This window comes from Larus michahellis, chromosome 2 (genome assembly GCF_964199755.1).
Source record: "Larus michahellis chromosome 2, bLarMic1.1, whole genome shotgun sequence".
Taxonomy (NCBI): Eukaryota; Metazoa; Chordata; class Aves; order Charadriiformes; family Laridae; genus Larus; species Larus michahellis.
Window position 1 is genome coordinate 18,820,620 of NC_133897.1, and position 13,936 is coordinate 18,834,555.

At 46.6% G+C, this 13,936-nt stretch overlaps 1 protein-coding gene across 1 annotated transcript; it reads left to right on the forward strand.

Moving 5' to 3' along the window:
* The first annotated feature begins 6,191 nt into the window (after positions 1–6,191).
* LOC141738673 (patched domain-containing protein 3-like) lies at positions 6,192–13,436 on the forward strand. Its single transcript, XM_074574403.1, has 4 exons — positions 6,192–6,935; positions 7,167–7,288; positions 9,102–9,247; positions 11,740–13,436. The coding sequence occupies exons 1-4, from the start codon at positions 6,192–6,194 to the stop codon at positions 13,338–13,340; spliced, it is 2,613 nt and encodes an 870-aa protein (XP_074430504.1). The 3' UTR covers positions 13,341–13,436.
* Positions 13,437–13,936: the final 500 nt, after the last annotated feature.

Here is a 13,936-nt window from a genome sequence, read left to right on the forward strand (position 1 = left end):
TTGGGGCATTTGCAGCTCTTCGATTTTTTCCTAAGGTATCTGAAGGAATCACAGCAGTGCCCACCTTGCAAAAACTACCTACAATTTTTACTTCTTTACTTGGTCCCTGACATTTTCCAGTTGAAATCTCAATTTCTGCTTTAATTAGTGCTTGCCACACTGCTGTTGCCACTTCCCCAACATCTCCTCCAGGGGAAGTTGCTCCAATCAGAATATCACCTATATACATTGGTACAGTTTCACCTCCTGGGAGAGTAAGACTGCCTGTAATAGTTCAGCAAGCATGGGTGAATGTTTATACCCTTATGGGAGTCTGTTAAAGGTGCATCGTATTCCCTCCCAAGTGAAAGACAACTTCTCTTTATCCTCTTCCTTCAAGGGAACCATAAAGAACATATCTTTTACACCTAACGCCACCATCCATGCGTGTGCAGCTGCTTGCAAAGTAGCTGCCAAGTTTGCAATGTTTGGTACAGCAGCTGTTAGCAGGGCTGTATTAGCATTTAGGTGCTGATCATCAAGTATTAAACGGCACCTCCCAAGTGGTTTCCAAACTGGCAAGAAAAGGGAGTTATATCACGAGTGGGATCTGGAGATTCTGGGTTTCGTTTCTCCAAATCAGCTATGACTTCAGAAACTCCATTTCGTGCCACAGCAGAAATTGAGTATTGTGGTACATTAGTAATCTTTGAATCGGGGACCACAGGGGCTGCGCGGAGTACACGCACTGCCACCTCCTGATTTCTACTGGGGTTGAGGTAGATGTTTGAGCTGAAGGACCACACACTGTCTTTCAGCAGGCACCAGGTTCATCTGTTTAAAACATCAATACCTAAAATTTTTTCATCATGGTCTTTAATTGCAAAGTGGTTCTCACCCAGAAGCCATAAATTGACCTTGGCAGATTGGCACACCAATAGTTATTCTGTTCACACTGGTAATTTTAACTCTCTGCTGTCCAGACTGCGCATCCTCTCGGCATCTCGTTGTGTTAGTATTGAAATTTGTCCTCCCATATCTATTAAAAACCTCACCAGTTATCCCTGAGGACCAACTGGATTCAAAATGCATGGGTCATTATCACTTATCTACCAATAAACCTCCACTGTCTAGACAGGCAGACCCAATTGCTCATTTTGCATCAAATCCTGCAATTCCTCCCAAAGGGGGACTGGCACTGAAGGAGCTGGACTTTGTAATCTCCTCCCCAGGGCTTCAGGTTTTGTTTCTCAGCTGGTCGATGGTGCCAGACCATTTCAGGGCTGTAGCTAACAATGCCGTGCATTAATTCTGCCCATGTAGAGAGTTGCTTCCAGGCATTTTGTGCATTATCACCGAGTCCCTCATTGTGTTCTGTGTCTTTCTTGATCTCATCTCAGTTTGCAACTAGATGGGCTTTAAGAATTGCCAGGACTTCTTCTCCAATCAGGGGTTTTAACAGTGCCTTTGTGTGGCCCCAAGTTACTTTTAGGTGCTCTTCAACAGCTTCCCAATTATGCCAATTGCTATTGCTACGAGCAGATTCTTCTGAGAAACTGTAACTCAGGTTCACTCCATGCCTCTGTAAATAATCAGTGATACTATTCACCATCCTGCCAACTATGCCAATTTGTTGTGGATGGAGTAATGCACTTCACTCATAGAGAGAAGCAGCGATCCTTTCATTGATATAAAACAGGGATTTAACGAAGTTTGATAGTAAATGTGACAGTGGTTTAACAAGATTCAATTGCAAGGCACACTTGGTTATTTATTTACTGCATAGAGGACAGGGTCAGACAGAACTGTTGGGAAGATCCCTCCTGTCAAGTCGAGGTTCAGAAAGAACCTCCTTGCTTTCAAAACTCACCTCCTCTAGGTGAGGCTGGAGCCAGTCCTAGTTCCAGACTTGGTCAATGGTTTATGTCTAAAGGATTATATGCGCGTAATCAATCCTTTATATTACTTAGCTAGGATTTCAAAGTTTAGCAAGTTATTAGTCACTTACCAAGGATCTGTTGCAGCAAGGAATCTCTGAATCTGAAGAAGTAACCTGAGAGGCCTCCCTACTCAAGAGGAGGTCCTGGTGTGCACCCCGCTGCCATGCAGGATAGCTCAAAATGCTATTGGGCTGTTCACAATTTATGGGGGTAAGATAATTGATTTATATTCATATTTGCATATTGACCACAGTATTATTATTGTGGTTAGGTGGGCGCATTGCTCAAGTTAGGCCTTGGCTATTGTGTTGTTATCTGTCTCCCCGAAACCATGTTGAGCTGGATGCAGCCACCACAACTAGATGCATCCATTATGACCACCATGGGTGGTTATCATTTGGGCAGGGTCATGGGAGATAAAGGTCAGGCTGCTGGTGGAGCACACCATCACAGCAGGAAAACACATATGAAATGCTATTTCATGGCATTCTGTTTCAAATAACATGATTCTAAAAGATCTTTGCAGTTGTATATGGAAATTACTTTAGGCTACAGGGATTTCTTGAAAGGACAGAAATCACAGAGATATATTCTGCCTATGAAACACAGAGCCAATAGAGGTTTTCATTAATGCAAGCTTGGAAACAAATACTTAATGAACTGAGGAAATAAAAAGTGCCAACTAAGTGACTAAGTCTCCTTCACCCTATTTCCTAAGCATTTACACATCAATTTTGTTTTAAGTTTATGCCCACCACCCAGGCAACCGAGTGTGAGTCAGCAGTGTATGAACATGTATCAACAACACAACCTTGTGGTGACAGCCAATAACATCGTGGGCTGAATTAGCAAAAGTGTAGCCCGCACTTAAAGGGAAGTGATTATCTTCCTCCACCCAGCACATGAGACCTCATCGGCAGTACTGTGCCCAAGGTTGGGCTCCCCAGAACAAGAAAGATATCAGCTTACTGGAGTGACACTAGTAAAGGGCCACCATGATGGTTGGGTCCTGGAGCACACAAGGTACAAGGCCTAGAGAGCTAGATTCAGCCTGGAGAAGACTAAGGGTGGGGAGGATCTTCTTCCTGTCTTCACCTGTGTGATGAAGGTGCAGAAAAGACAGAGACAGACTGTTCTCAGAGATGTGCTGTGAAAGGACAAGGACCAACTGTCAGTTTAACAAGAGAAATTCCAGTAAAATACTGTCATGGGCAAAAACGGTTTACGTATTCAGGGAATTTCCATGAATGTAATTTGTTTGCCAGTTAACAATCTATTAATTAGTGATTCTGGGATCAAAGAAGACTGAAAACAACCCACCAGCCCTTAGGAAAAACACCCCTGCTTCCCTCCAGACACCCCTTTCCCCCGTCCTTTTTGCTCTTGAGTCCCCTCGCTACCGTCATGCTCAGCCCCGTTGGTGACGCGGCGGGCGGTGCAGGAGGCTGGGGCGAGCTCGTGCATGGCGGTTCCTTCACCTGCAGCAGCCCCTTTGGGGCTGCACCTCCCAGCTCCTGCCCAAGCAGCCGCTTGGCTCCAGCCCCTGCCCAGCCCGTGGTCTTCTCTTTCCTCCTTCCTGCTCCAGCCTGGCCTTTTTTCCTGCTTCTCCCGCTCTGGCCTTGTTTCTCTTTTGCTCAGTGTTTACCACCCTTACTTTAGGACATTTTCACAGAGGGGCCACAGACTCCCCCGAGGATGGGCTCAGCCCTGCCCTGCGCTGGGTCCGTTGGAGCCGGCTGGAACCGGCTGTGACTGGCTCAGGGCAGCCCCTGGCCTCTCCTCAGAGGCCCCCCTGCAGCCCCGCTACCAAAACCTTACCAGTTATGAGGCGGAAAAAATCACAACGAAGGTAGTCAAACACTGGAAAAGGTTGCCCAGGGGCTCTGGAGTCCCCATCCTTGGAGGCAGTCCAAACTGAGCGGGACAAAGCCCTGAGCAGCCTGGCCTAACACCCACGCCAGCCCTGCTCTGAGGGGGGCCCGGATGAGATGAGTGCCAGAGGGCCTTTCAAACCCAGGATATTCTGTGATTCTACAAACTGTTTTAATCACAGTCTCAGTAAATGTTTGGAAGACACAGAAATACAGACAGACGAGAATATGCTTGTCTCTGCATTACTGAGGACAGCCTGCCCTTCAAAATAAATAATTGTTCTCACAGATTTTGTGAGCAAAAAAGACAGGCAGGAGACGGATCCTGTTCTAAGTAGAGGGAAACTGAGTCTCACCAGCCAGGCATATGTTGTTCCTTCATTTCAAAGCACTGTGCAGAAAGTCCCACATGCTAGAAACTGCATGTGCTCTCCCTACCCTGCTGTCTCTTCAGCCAGGAGCTGGTTCAGCCCTGGAGCCATCATGACATTGGAGCCATGACCAAAGCCTTGCCTGCATCCGCGAGCCTTCCTGGGCTGTAGCTGAGGGAGATCTGGGCTGAATTCTCCTTCTTTCTCCTTGCTTCTTGCAGGGTACAAGCACCCCAGCTGGTTGGTGGACCCCACTATGGAAGAGCGAAGGTTCTGGCACCTCAGTTTGAGGGTGGGGGTGAACTCGGGTCTCCTGCCCTCCTGGGAAATGGGGTGACCAGGGGTGCTGTGCAACAGGGAAGCAACTGAAGTCACCTGAACGGGACCTGCTTGTTTGTCAGTTGAATTCTTACAGCTGCTCTCGACTGGTTTACATGAGCTTAAAGTGGACGATGTACCTGTGTTAGGCACATTCTGACACCATCTCAAGATAAAGCCATTGGGGATAATAGGAAGGAATTGTCTGGATTTCTGGGCCCCCATGGATCTTGCAAAGACGCAAGTACAAGCTGCTTAAATGTGGAGCACCAGCTATCCCTCTCATCTCTCTTCTTGGCATGCTAGGTATGTATCTGCTTTGCTTGACACCATTTCATTAGCATTGGGAAACAAAGAAATGTGACTATTTACCTATGTGGCAATATTTCCAAACAGTAACTCACTGGAACCTCATTTTGAAACTTCCAGCAAATGCAATATAACCATCAGGAGAGAGGCTGTGCCTTCATCCAAAAATACAGGAAAATTTGACTTGCTGCGAGTCCTGTAGTTCAGTTCCTGGCCCTGCCCCAAGAAGTATTTCAGATTTTATCCTATTAGAAGTTAATACAGAATGCATGAATAGGCCACAGAACAAGAATCCAGATTCTTGGAGAGAAGACTGGCACATTCCTCCTACTGGAAGACCATTCTGAATTGAGAGTCGGTGGAGCCATCTTCCCACGCTGTAAGTCAGACCCCCAAGCCTCAGAAAGAGTCACCCTAAATGCACCTGCCTTCGCCCAATGTACTGGGCACCCTGATTGGGAAGCTCCTGCCACCAGGCCGTTTCCTACCTCCTCGTCATTATCAGAGCTTGTCTCCAGCTCCTGAAGGGCCAGATATGACAGGTGGTCTATTTTATTTTCTGCCTTGTTGAGCTGAAAAAAGTCAGTAACCCTTATGGCTGTTTTTTACAGTGAAAGCATTTAGCCGGACACAGTCTTTTCATGTCTGCTGCAACGTCAGTGGATCATCCATAACCTGGTCCACTGCCAAGTTTATTCTAGAAGTCTTCTTGGTGTATGGCTAGGGGATGGGTGTATCACTGTAGTTTATTCCCAGACACAGGTTTATTTTTCTCTGGAGTTATCTCCAGGTAAGAGTAGTGATCTTTTCCAGCTGGGTAACTCCTTGACAAGAATTCATCAAGCGTCTGCACGACTTCTAGCTTCACTAAACCTTGTTTCAATATCTTTCATTTCTCCTGCTCTCACTCTCCTGTTTTGTAAACCTGTTTACTGAGAAAGCAAACACAGCAAGATGTCCATCACCATTCTCTACGAAGTGCTGACAGGCAGACAAATAATCCTTAGTGATGAAGTAACGACTGGGGAAAACAGTGAAGACGATGATGAACTCCGACGGATGAAGTGCAGGAGCATGGCGGTGCACGGCCCCTGCCAGCGCTCAGCACGGCGGGCGCTGTAACGGCACCGAGGCTTCGGCAGGACCGAGCTCCTCTGTGGGCAGACGGCCAAAGGGAGACGAGGGCGGGCTGGCGACGAGAGACCCGCGGCGCGGCGGGGGGAGCCTCATGTCCCCGCCTGCCCGTCACGGGGAGGCGGTGGAAGCCCTGGTGAGTCAGAGCCAGGGAGGGTGCGGGCGCGCCCCCGAAAACCGCTCATTCTCTCCGCGGCCCCGACGGGGAGAAGGCGGCTCTCCTCCGGCGCAACGAGAGGCCGCCGGCAGCCCCTGCCCCCGCCTCACCCATGGTGGGGCCGCGGAGCCCCGCGGAGGGCTGCTCCTGCCGCAACACCGACTGCCTGGAGCGGCCGCTGAGGAGGCTCTTCCAAGGGCTGGGGAGATGCGTGGCCGCCTGCCCCTGGCCCTTCGTGCTGGTGCCGCTGCTGCTGTCCGGCGGGCTGGGCGCCGGCTTCGTCTTCCTGCCGCAGCGGCAGGCGGACGACATCGAGGGGCAGTTCACGCCGACGTGGGGTCCCGCCAAGGCCGAGCGCGACTTCGTGCGGCGGTACTTCCCCACCAACGACTCGGAGCGCTTCTCCGCCCCGCGGCTGCCCACCGAGGGCACCTACGCCGCCTTCATCGCCGTGGCGGCGGGGGAGGGCTCCGTCCTGGACTCGGCGGCGCGGCGCGACCTGCACCAGCTGGACGAGGCGGTGCGCGGCGGCGGTCGCTACGAGCAGCTCTGCGCCCGCAGCGGCGACCCCTGCGCCGACCCCTGCCCCAAGGCGCTGCTGCCGCTGCTGCTGGGCGATGCGGGGGCGGACGCCGCCCTGGGGAACCTCACCTTTCCCGTCAGCAACGGCAGCTTCCTGGGGGCCGCCCTGGGCGGCGTGCGGACGGGCGCCGGCGGGCGGGTGCTGTCGGCGCGGGCCCTGAAGCTGGTGTATTACCTGCAGGAGGACGGCCCCGCGGCGGCGGACAGCCGGCGGTGGCTGGAAGACTTCCAGCAGGAGGTGCCGTCGCACCTGGCGGCGTTAAAGAACATTCAGGTAACAGTCGTCTGGGGCCCGTGGGGACAGACCCGAAATGCCCTGGCTGCCCCATGGCCCGCAAGGAAAGGAGATGGTGGGGGGAAAGGCGGGGATGGCCTGCAGGTTGCGAGGACCACGGAAATGCGTTGGTGCGAACGTGTTGTTTAGCATTGCCTGTGCGTGTGTAGAAAAACCAAGAAAAAGAGTAGACGTGCTTCATCTTTTCTTTCCTTGTTCTTTTAACAACAGGTGACTTACTTTACCTCGCTGTCCAGACAACAGGAGTTTGAAGGAAATGCCAAGAGCGTGATCCCACTCTTCTCCATAACGTATTTCTTGACAGTAACCTTTTCAATCGTCTCCTGCCTAAGGTAAAATGTCTTCTACGCTGTGGATCAAAGAGAAGTGACCTCCACTCTTCTTCACCTTGCCTAAATTGGCTTCTGCTCTTGTTGAGTCAAGTCATTCTTGAACCTGCAGACTCCATGTAATAATAGTCAAAATGTATTTCTTTGCTGTTTCGTTGCTACTTGTGCATATTTCCCGACTGCTTACATGGGGTTCATGGTAAGTACCAGATGAATACCTGAACAAGTGTTCAGTGCAGACATGCCCAGCTTGAATGTGAGTATCCATTCATCTGTTCTCTGAAGCCATCAGTCAGTCATTTCTGTAAGCCCCCCTCATCAGAATAATTTTTGTAGATGGTGGGTTTTGGACTATTTAAACAACTGAAACAACCCCCAACCCCTTGTCTTCTTAAGAGGTCTGAGGTGCTGTAGCTTTGCAACTGAAAAACACTGTGTCAAAGTAAACACTTTTAATTATTAAAGGGTTCTACTTTACCCTGTGTGGGGAGGGGGCCAGAAGCATAATGTAGCCAGCTTGGCAGCGGCAGAATTCTGTGCAAACACTCCATTGAATAAATCTTACAAGCTCAACTTGGCATACCCAGTGGGGGCATTTCACCAAAACGATGGATAAAAGTCAAACAAGAAAGTTGTCCTTTGCGGGGAGGGAAGCAACAAGTGGTGCTATTGCTAAGGTTATTCTACTGCTTTCTTGTTTCATTTGTAGCTTCTATCCACATCCTGCTCACAAGATACTAATTCTTTGTAAAGATCAGTTGAAAAAGGGAAGAAAGCAGGGGAGGAGGTGGAAGTATACCACGATAACATCCATTTGCAGCTTTTTTCTGCCACCTGCTCAGTTAAGATACAGATGAATGAGCACTAGCTTCATAGATTACTGCAAGTCTTGGTACCACTTAAGGCATTCTGATTGCTAGTAGAGTCTGAGCCTTATATGTTGTCCACAAAGAACTTTGCCTGCCCCTTCTTTGTGCTGGTGGAAGGGGAACCATTGTACATTTGACAGCCGTATGGCAGTGTTTGTGTGCTGCGCTTGAGAAAGAAAGTTCTACTTGGAGGGTGAGCTTATTGATGTAGTGCTTGCATCAAGCATCATGCCCATTAAGCTATACAATTTCTGGCTATCAGCTGTCTCACGCCCAGTCATTTGTGAGTGCGGAGAGAGCATGGGTGGTTCCACCAACCCATGCTTCTTGTCTTGGAAGCGAGAAACTCTCTTAAAGTTCAGTAATGGTCTAGAGCCTGGAAAAGATTACTGCTCAGACGAGGCAACTCTCTACCTCTCGGTGTAGTGCAAAGTCTCCTACTGGGAGCGTTTCATAGGGAAGCCTTGAGACAGCCCTCGGAGGTGTCTTGGCAAATGGCTGGTAGCCAATCTGTCTGCTGAGAGAGCTTCTCTGCACAGCACTTACTGCCTGGGAGATGCTTCCATACTGCACTGATATGCTACACCAAGAATCTGTGTAAGAGGAAAGAGCTTCTAAACATTAATCATTTTTTGGGTCACCCTAAATCTACACTCTCACTGGTAGAGTTTATGTATCTTCATTTTGCCAGCTCTCTTGTTATTGATGCAAAGATCAGTACACAACTTTGCTCCTGTTTATATAATTGTCCAGCAGTAATAATGTATTTAGTATCTCCTATATAAATTGATCTTATCCAATGCTCACACCAGGGAGCTCTCCTACCAGCTTTCATCAAGATTTGTTTTCACAGGCAGGGTATCGTTGGTATCTGTGCACTTGTCATGCCAAACACCTCGGGGAATATATTTGACATGTAACTAAGATATTCCTTAAAATATTTTCAGACTGAGCTGTATAAGAAATAATGTCTGGCTTACATGCTGTGGAGTGGTTTCTGCTGGTTTAGCTGTACTAAGCAGCTTTGGATTGATGCTGTTCTGTGGAGTGCCGTTTGTGGTCACTGTAGGAAATGCACCATTTCTTATTCTAGGTAAGTAGAAAAAGCGAGTCGGATTCAGATATGAAGATGAAAGTGGTGTTAAAACAGCACAATGGTATTACTCTTTTATGATATGAGCATCAGATCACACGCAATTCTATCCTGCACTGAGGGGAGGAGACACTTGGAGGTGCAGCCTCCTCTGAGTTCCTACAGGCAGGGGAGCCGCTCAGCTCAGCGTACCCACACTGGGACTGGAGCTGGGCCCTGGCAGACCCAAAAAATGATGCCTGCTCTAGTTCAACTGCTATGGCATGAAAACTATAAATGAGAGGGTGGTACAGTTAGCAATTCTGGCTTTGTTCTAGTGTTCCTGCTAATTTAGCTATGCTGATTAATCATTTATTTAACTACTGCTAATACTTGAGGTGAGCTCAACAGGGTTCTGTCACCACATTCCCCTGTATTATCCTCTGCTGTTTTTATGGGCATACTATAAGCATTTACATACGTCATTACCTGCGGGTAAGTTTGTCTACTCCAAAACAGTTTGTTGTTAGTACTGTTCTATGGGACTGCTGAATTTGTCAGCAATTTAAGCAGGTGCAGCGGTCTTCCCCAAACGAACCACCTCTTTTTGCAGTACAGTAACAGCTCCCTACTTCTCTGCTGTTAGTCAGCCTCAGCAGCAGCTCAACAGCAGCACCATGGAACACGTGTCCAGTGTGCAGCTCATGCTGCACTAGCACTGACTTCATCCAGCACCTGTATTATGAGGTGAATATGGGAAGTAAGTTACCATAAGTTTTTGTATGCCAGTTTCAGAGTGTAGTCTTTGGTCAGATAAAACTGGGCCTGAATACAGCTTTAGCAGTGAGCAGGACTGTCTGTAATTTCAAATACAAAGTCCATCTTGTTTTGTTAAGATGTGAAATTTCCTCTGCAATATGATGACTAGGTATTAAAGTCTCGTTTATCTATACAACTGAAGTGATGCACCATTCGTGCAACCAGCTTCCCCCGAAAATGCAAGGAAGTTAGTATTACGGCATCAAAGTTGCACAGGCTGTTTGACAGCCAGTGCTGGCCTTTCCAAATGCCATTAGATAATGTTCCTGCAAATAAATTACTGCTTTTAAAATCGTTACCTGGTCTCCTATGTGGTAAGTTTGTGTGATGTTTTCTTGGCCTCGTTCTCATGCTGAGGAAAGTACACGGAACTCTCGGGTTGATAGAGGCTCTGCATCATACTAGATGTCTAATGCAAATGCTCCTCAGGGCACGCCTTGCTGCTTTGTTTCCTGCATAATTCAAATGCATTTTGTATTTGCATTTGTTTGCTTATCAATTGCACAGGCTCTAAATTTCAGAAAGACCATTTTTGTGTACCTGGGGAAGGGCTTAAGCCAGTCTCTTCAGATCTTTATAAATAACATGCACACTTTTGTCTTCCTTGCATTAAGCAAACAAATTATCAGAACATTAGATCAATTGCTTTGAAGCCTGCCTACTTTCTCTAAGCAGCCTGGCTTGCTGCCATCCCATAATACCTTTTGACTTGCTGCTTAATTCATCTTTGCATGTCTACTGGCAATTGCCTACTCAGGCAGCAGATAGTGATTTCGCCTATTCTTTTATGCTTAGCTATATAATTATTGCTTGCACCTCTGTGCATGCGGTCTTGCTTCCCTTTTTTGTGTGATTAATTTTCAGGGAATAGAAGAGCCCTTGGTACAGTAACACAGGCAAAATACTGAAAGGTCTGTGATTAAAATCTCGAGAGTCAGCAGAGCTGAGGGAAGCACATTGGCTCTTCCTTTTCAGACTTCGGCTCACTTATTCGTGTGTCTTAGCAAAAACTCTAGCCCGGGACCCAGTCTTCCTGGCAGGGTTTCCCAAGGCTCCGGTGGGTAATATATGCAGGCACATCAGTATCAATGTGAAGATAAATGAGTAATAAATCATGAATAAATGCTCAAAGATAAACTAGAGAGAAGATCAGTGGAGAGCAAAGAGCATATAAAAGCAAACCAGTGGAGAAGTGGGACTGCTGTTCTCCCATGTGATAGCAGCTGTTCTCCCTGTCTGCTGAAGGCAGAGCAAGAAATTACTGGTCTAATTTGCTGCAGTGATGAAGAAGAGATTCTAGAGATAATGGGGGTAAGGTGGTAAGGGCAGTTGAGCATCAGAGTAAGTGATGTATTTGAATGTGTGTAATCTACATCCCTGGGCACCTGGGCAGCAGATACAACACACTTGTCAGAGAGGGACTAGGTGTGCTCGGTCCTTCAGCAGAGGAGGGTGAGGGACCAACAACCCATCAGGTCACCAGGAGTTTCTGAAATGTAATAAATTCAGCTACACACAAAGGATCTGTTTTCCTGGATCTGTTTAACTTGCATCAGTACTAAAGCAATGTTAATTGCCTAACTTTCTTTTTCAAAATTTTATGCAGGCTTAAACACGATTCATTTTGTGCTTTTGTTGGATGTTACTGGAAGCTGCCATTTGCAATGCAGCGTTAACTTTTTCTCCTCCTGCAGGAGTTGGTGTTGATGACATGTTCATCGTGATTGCTTCCTGGGAACAAAGTTCAAGAAAAAAAGAGAAATCCGATGTTAAGTCTCGGTTGGCCGAGACTTATGCAGAAGCAGCACTTTCTGTGACCATCACCACTCTCACGGATGTTTTGGCCTTCTTCATTGGCACCTGGACTGCTTTTCCATCCGTGAGATCTTTTTGCCTCTATACAGGCACTGCTTTTGTCTTCTGCTATATCTATACCCTGACCTTCTTTGGGGCAATTATTGTATTAAATCATAAAAGGGAGCAAGGAAACCGACACTGGCTAACTTGTATGCCTGTGGGAGTAGGTAAGGGTCAGGCTGAGAAGTCCTGCTTGTACAATGCTTGCTGCATCGGCAGCTGTTCTGGGGAATCATCTCAGACAGAAAGCGAACATCCAATGAGCATATTCTTTAAAAAGTATTATGGCCCTTTCTTCACAAATAAATGGGTCAAGGTACTTGTGGTGTTGCTGTACGGAGTATATTTGGGTGGCAGTATTTATGGATGCATTCAGATCAGGGAAGGCATCGATCTTCGAAATCTGGCCAGTGATGACTCTTATATTATTCCATACTATGATGACGAAGACAAATACTTCTCAGCGTATGGACCCAGGGTCATGGTTGTCATTACTGAAAGCGTAGATTACTGGAATGAGACTGTTCGTCTTGGCATTGAGAACTGCACAGAGAATTTAGAAGGCATTTCCTACATCGATAAGAACCTCTCAGAGTCATGGCTGACAGTATACACAGATCTTGCCAAAAGTGCTTTGATAAATATAAACAATAAGACTCTTTTCCTTAAGAATTTATCTATACTGTTCCAAGTTGTTCCCAGTTTTGAGCGGGACATTAACAAGACTCAGGATAAAATTGAAGCTTCACGTTTCTTCATCCAGACAGTGAATGTAACTTCAGCTGTCGATGAGAAGAATCTTCTCAGTCAGTTAAGAGAGACGGCCAAGCAGTGCAGTATTCCATTGATGGTGTATCACCCAGCATTCATCTACTACGATCAGTACCTAGTAATAGTGCAGAACACCATTCAGAACGTTGCCGTTGCTGCTGGGGCAATGCTCGTCGTCTCCCTTTTGCTTATTCCCAGCCCTTTGTGTTGCTTGTGGGTGACTTTTGCTATAGCTTCTGTTATAGTTGGTGTTGCTGGTTTCATGACATTTTGGAACATCAATCTAGATTCCATATCCATGATCAACCTGGTCATCTGTATAGGGTTTTCAGTAGATTTTTCTGCTCATATTTCCTATGCCTTCGTTACGAGCGGAGAGTCATCGGCCAATGAAAGGGCAATCGAAGCTCTGTCCCTGCTAGGTTACCCGGTGTTACAAGGGGCAGTTTCTACTATACTAGGAGTAGCTGTCCTGGCCGCAGCAAAAACCTACATCTTCAGGACGTTTTTCAAGATCATGTTCCTTGTTATTTTGTTTGGGGCTCTTCACGGTCTTGTTTTTATTCCAGTGTTTTTAACCTTTTTTGGAAACCTTGGCAGATCACCCCACAATACCAAATCTAAAAAGCTAGAGCATAGGTTTAGAAATGATAAAGATTGTCCGTGACTAAGTTAAATGTAATATATTATATATTTATTATATGTAGATTAAAATGCAGTGACTTTAGGTAATATAAGAAATGAAGGAAACGAAGGACAGAAAATAAATACAACAGGAAAGGAAAGACTTTTGAAAAGCCAGTCAAGAAAAATAACAGAAGAAATAAAAATGCCCAGAATGGATTTGCATTGCTCCTTTTTGTGTGTGCTTGACTAACACTTCCATGTTGTTAAACCTTTTTTCTTTTGTGACTTGTTTACTGAATGTATTAAAGTTATTATAAACACTGACCACTGCATCAGCTTAAAGAAATTGTGTGACCAGTTACTCAATATTGGCTGAACCTGGAATGCAGCAAAAGTATCGAAGAACGCTGGCAACTTTCTGTCCAAAAGCTGTTAACAACCAAATTACCATAAGAAAGGAAATTAAAGTCAAACCCCAAAACTTCTCAAAAGCTTTTGATTCTGAGCACACCCTCTCAAATTTGTGGGGGGAAAAAATCTAATGGAGTTTACCTGAATCTTTACTATGAATATATGAATACTACTTTATGTTGCTCAGATACTACAGTGCTGAATGAAAATAAAACCTTTAGTGAG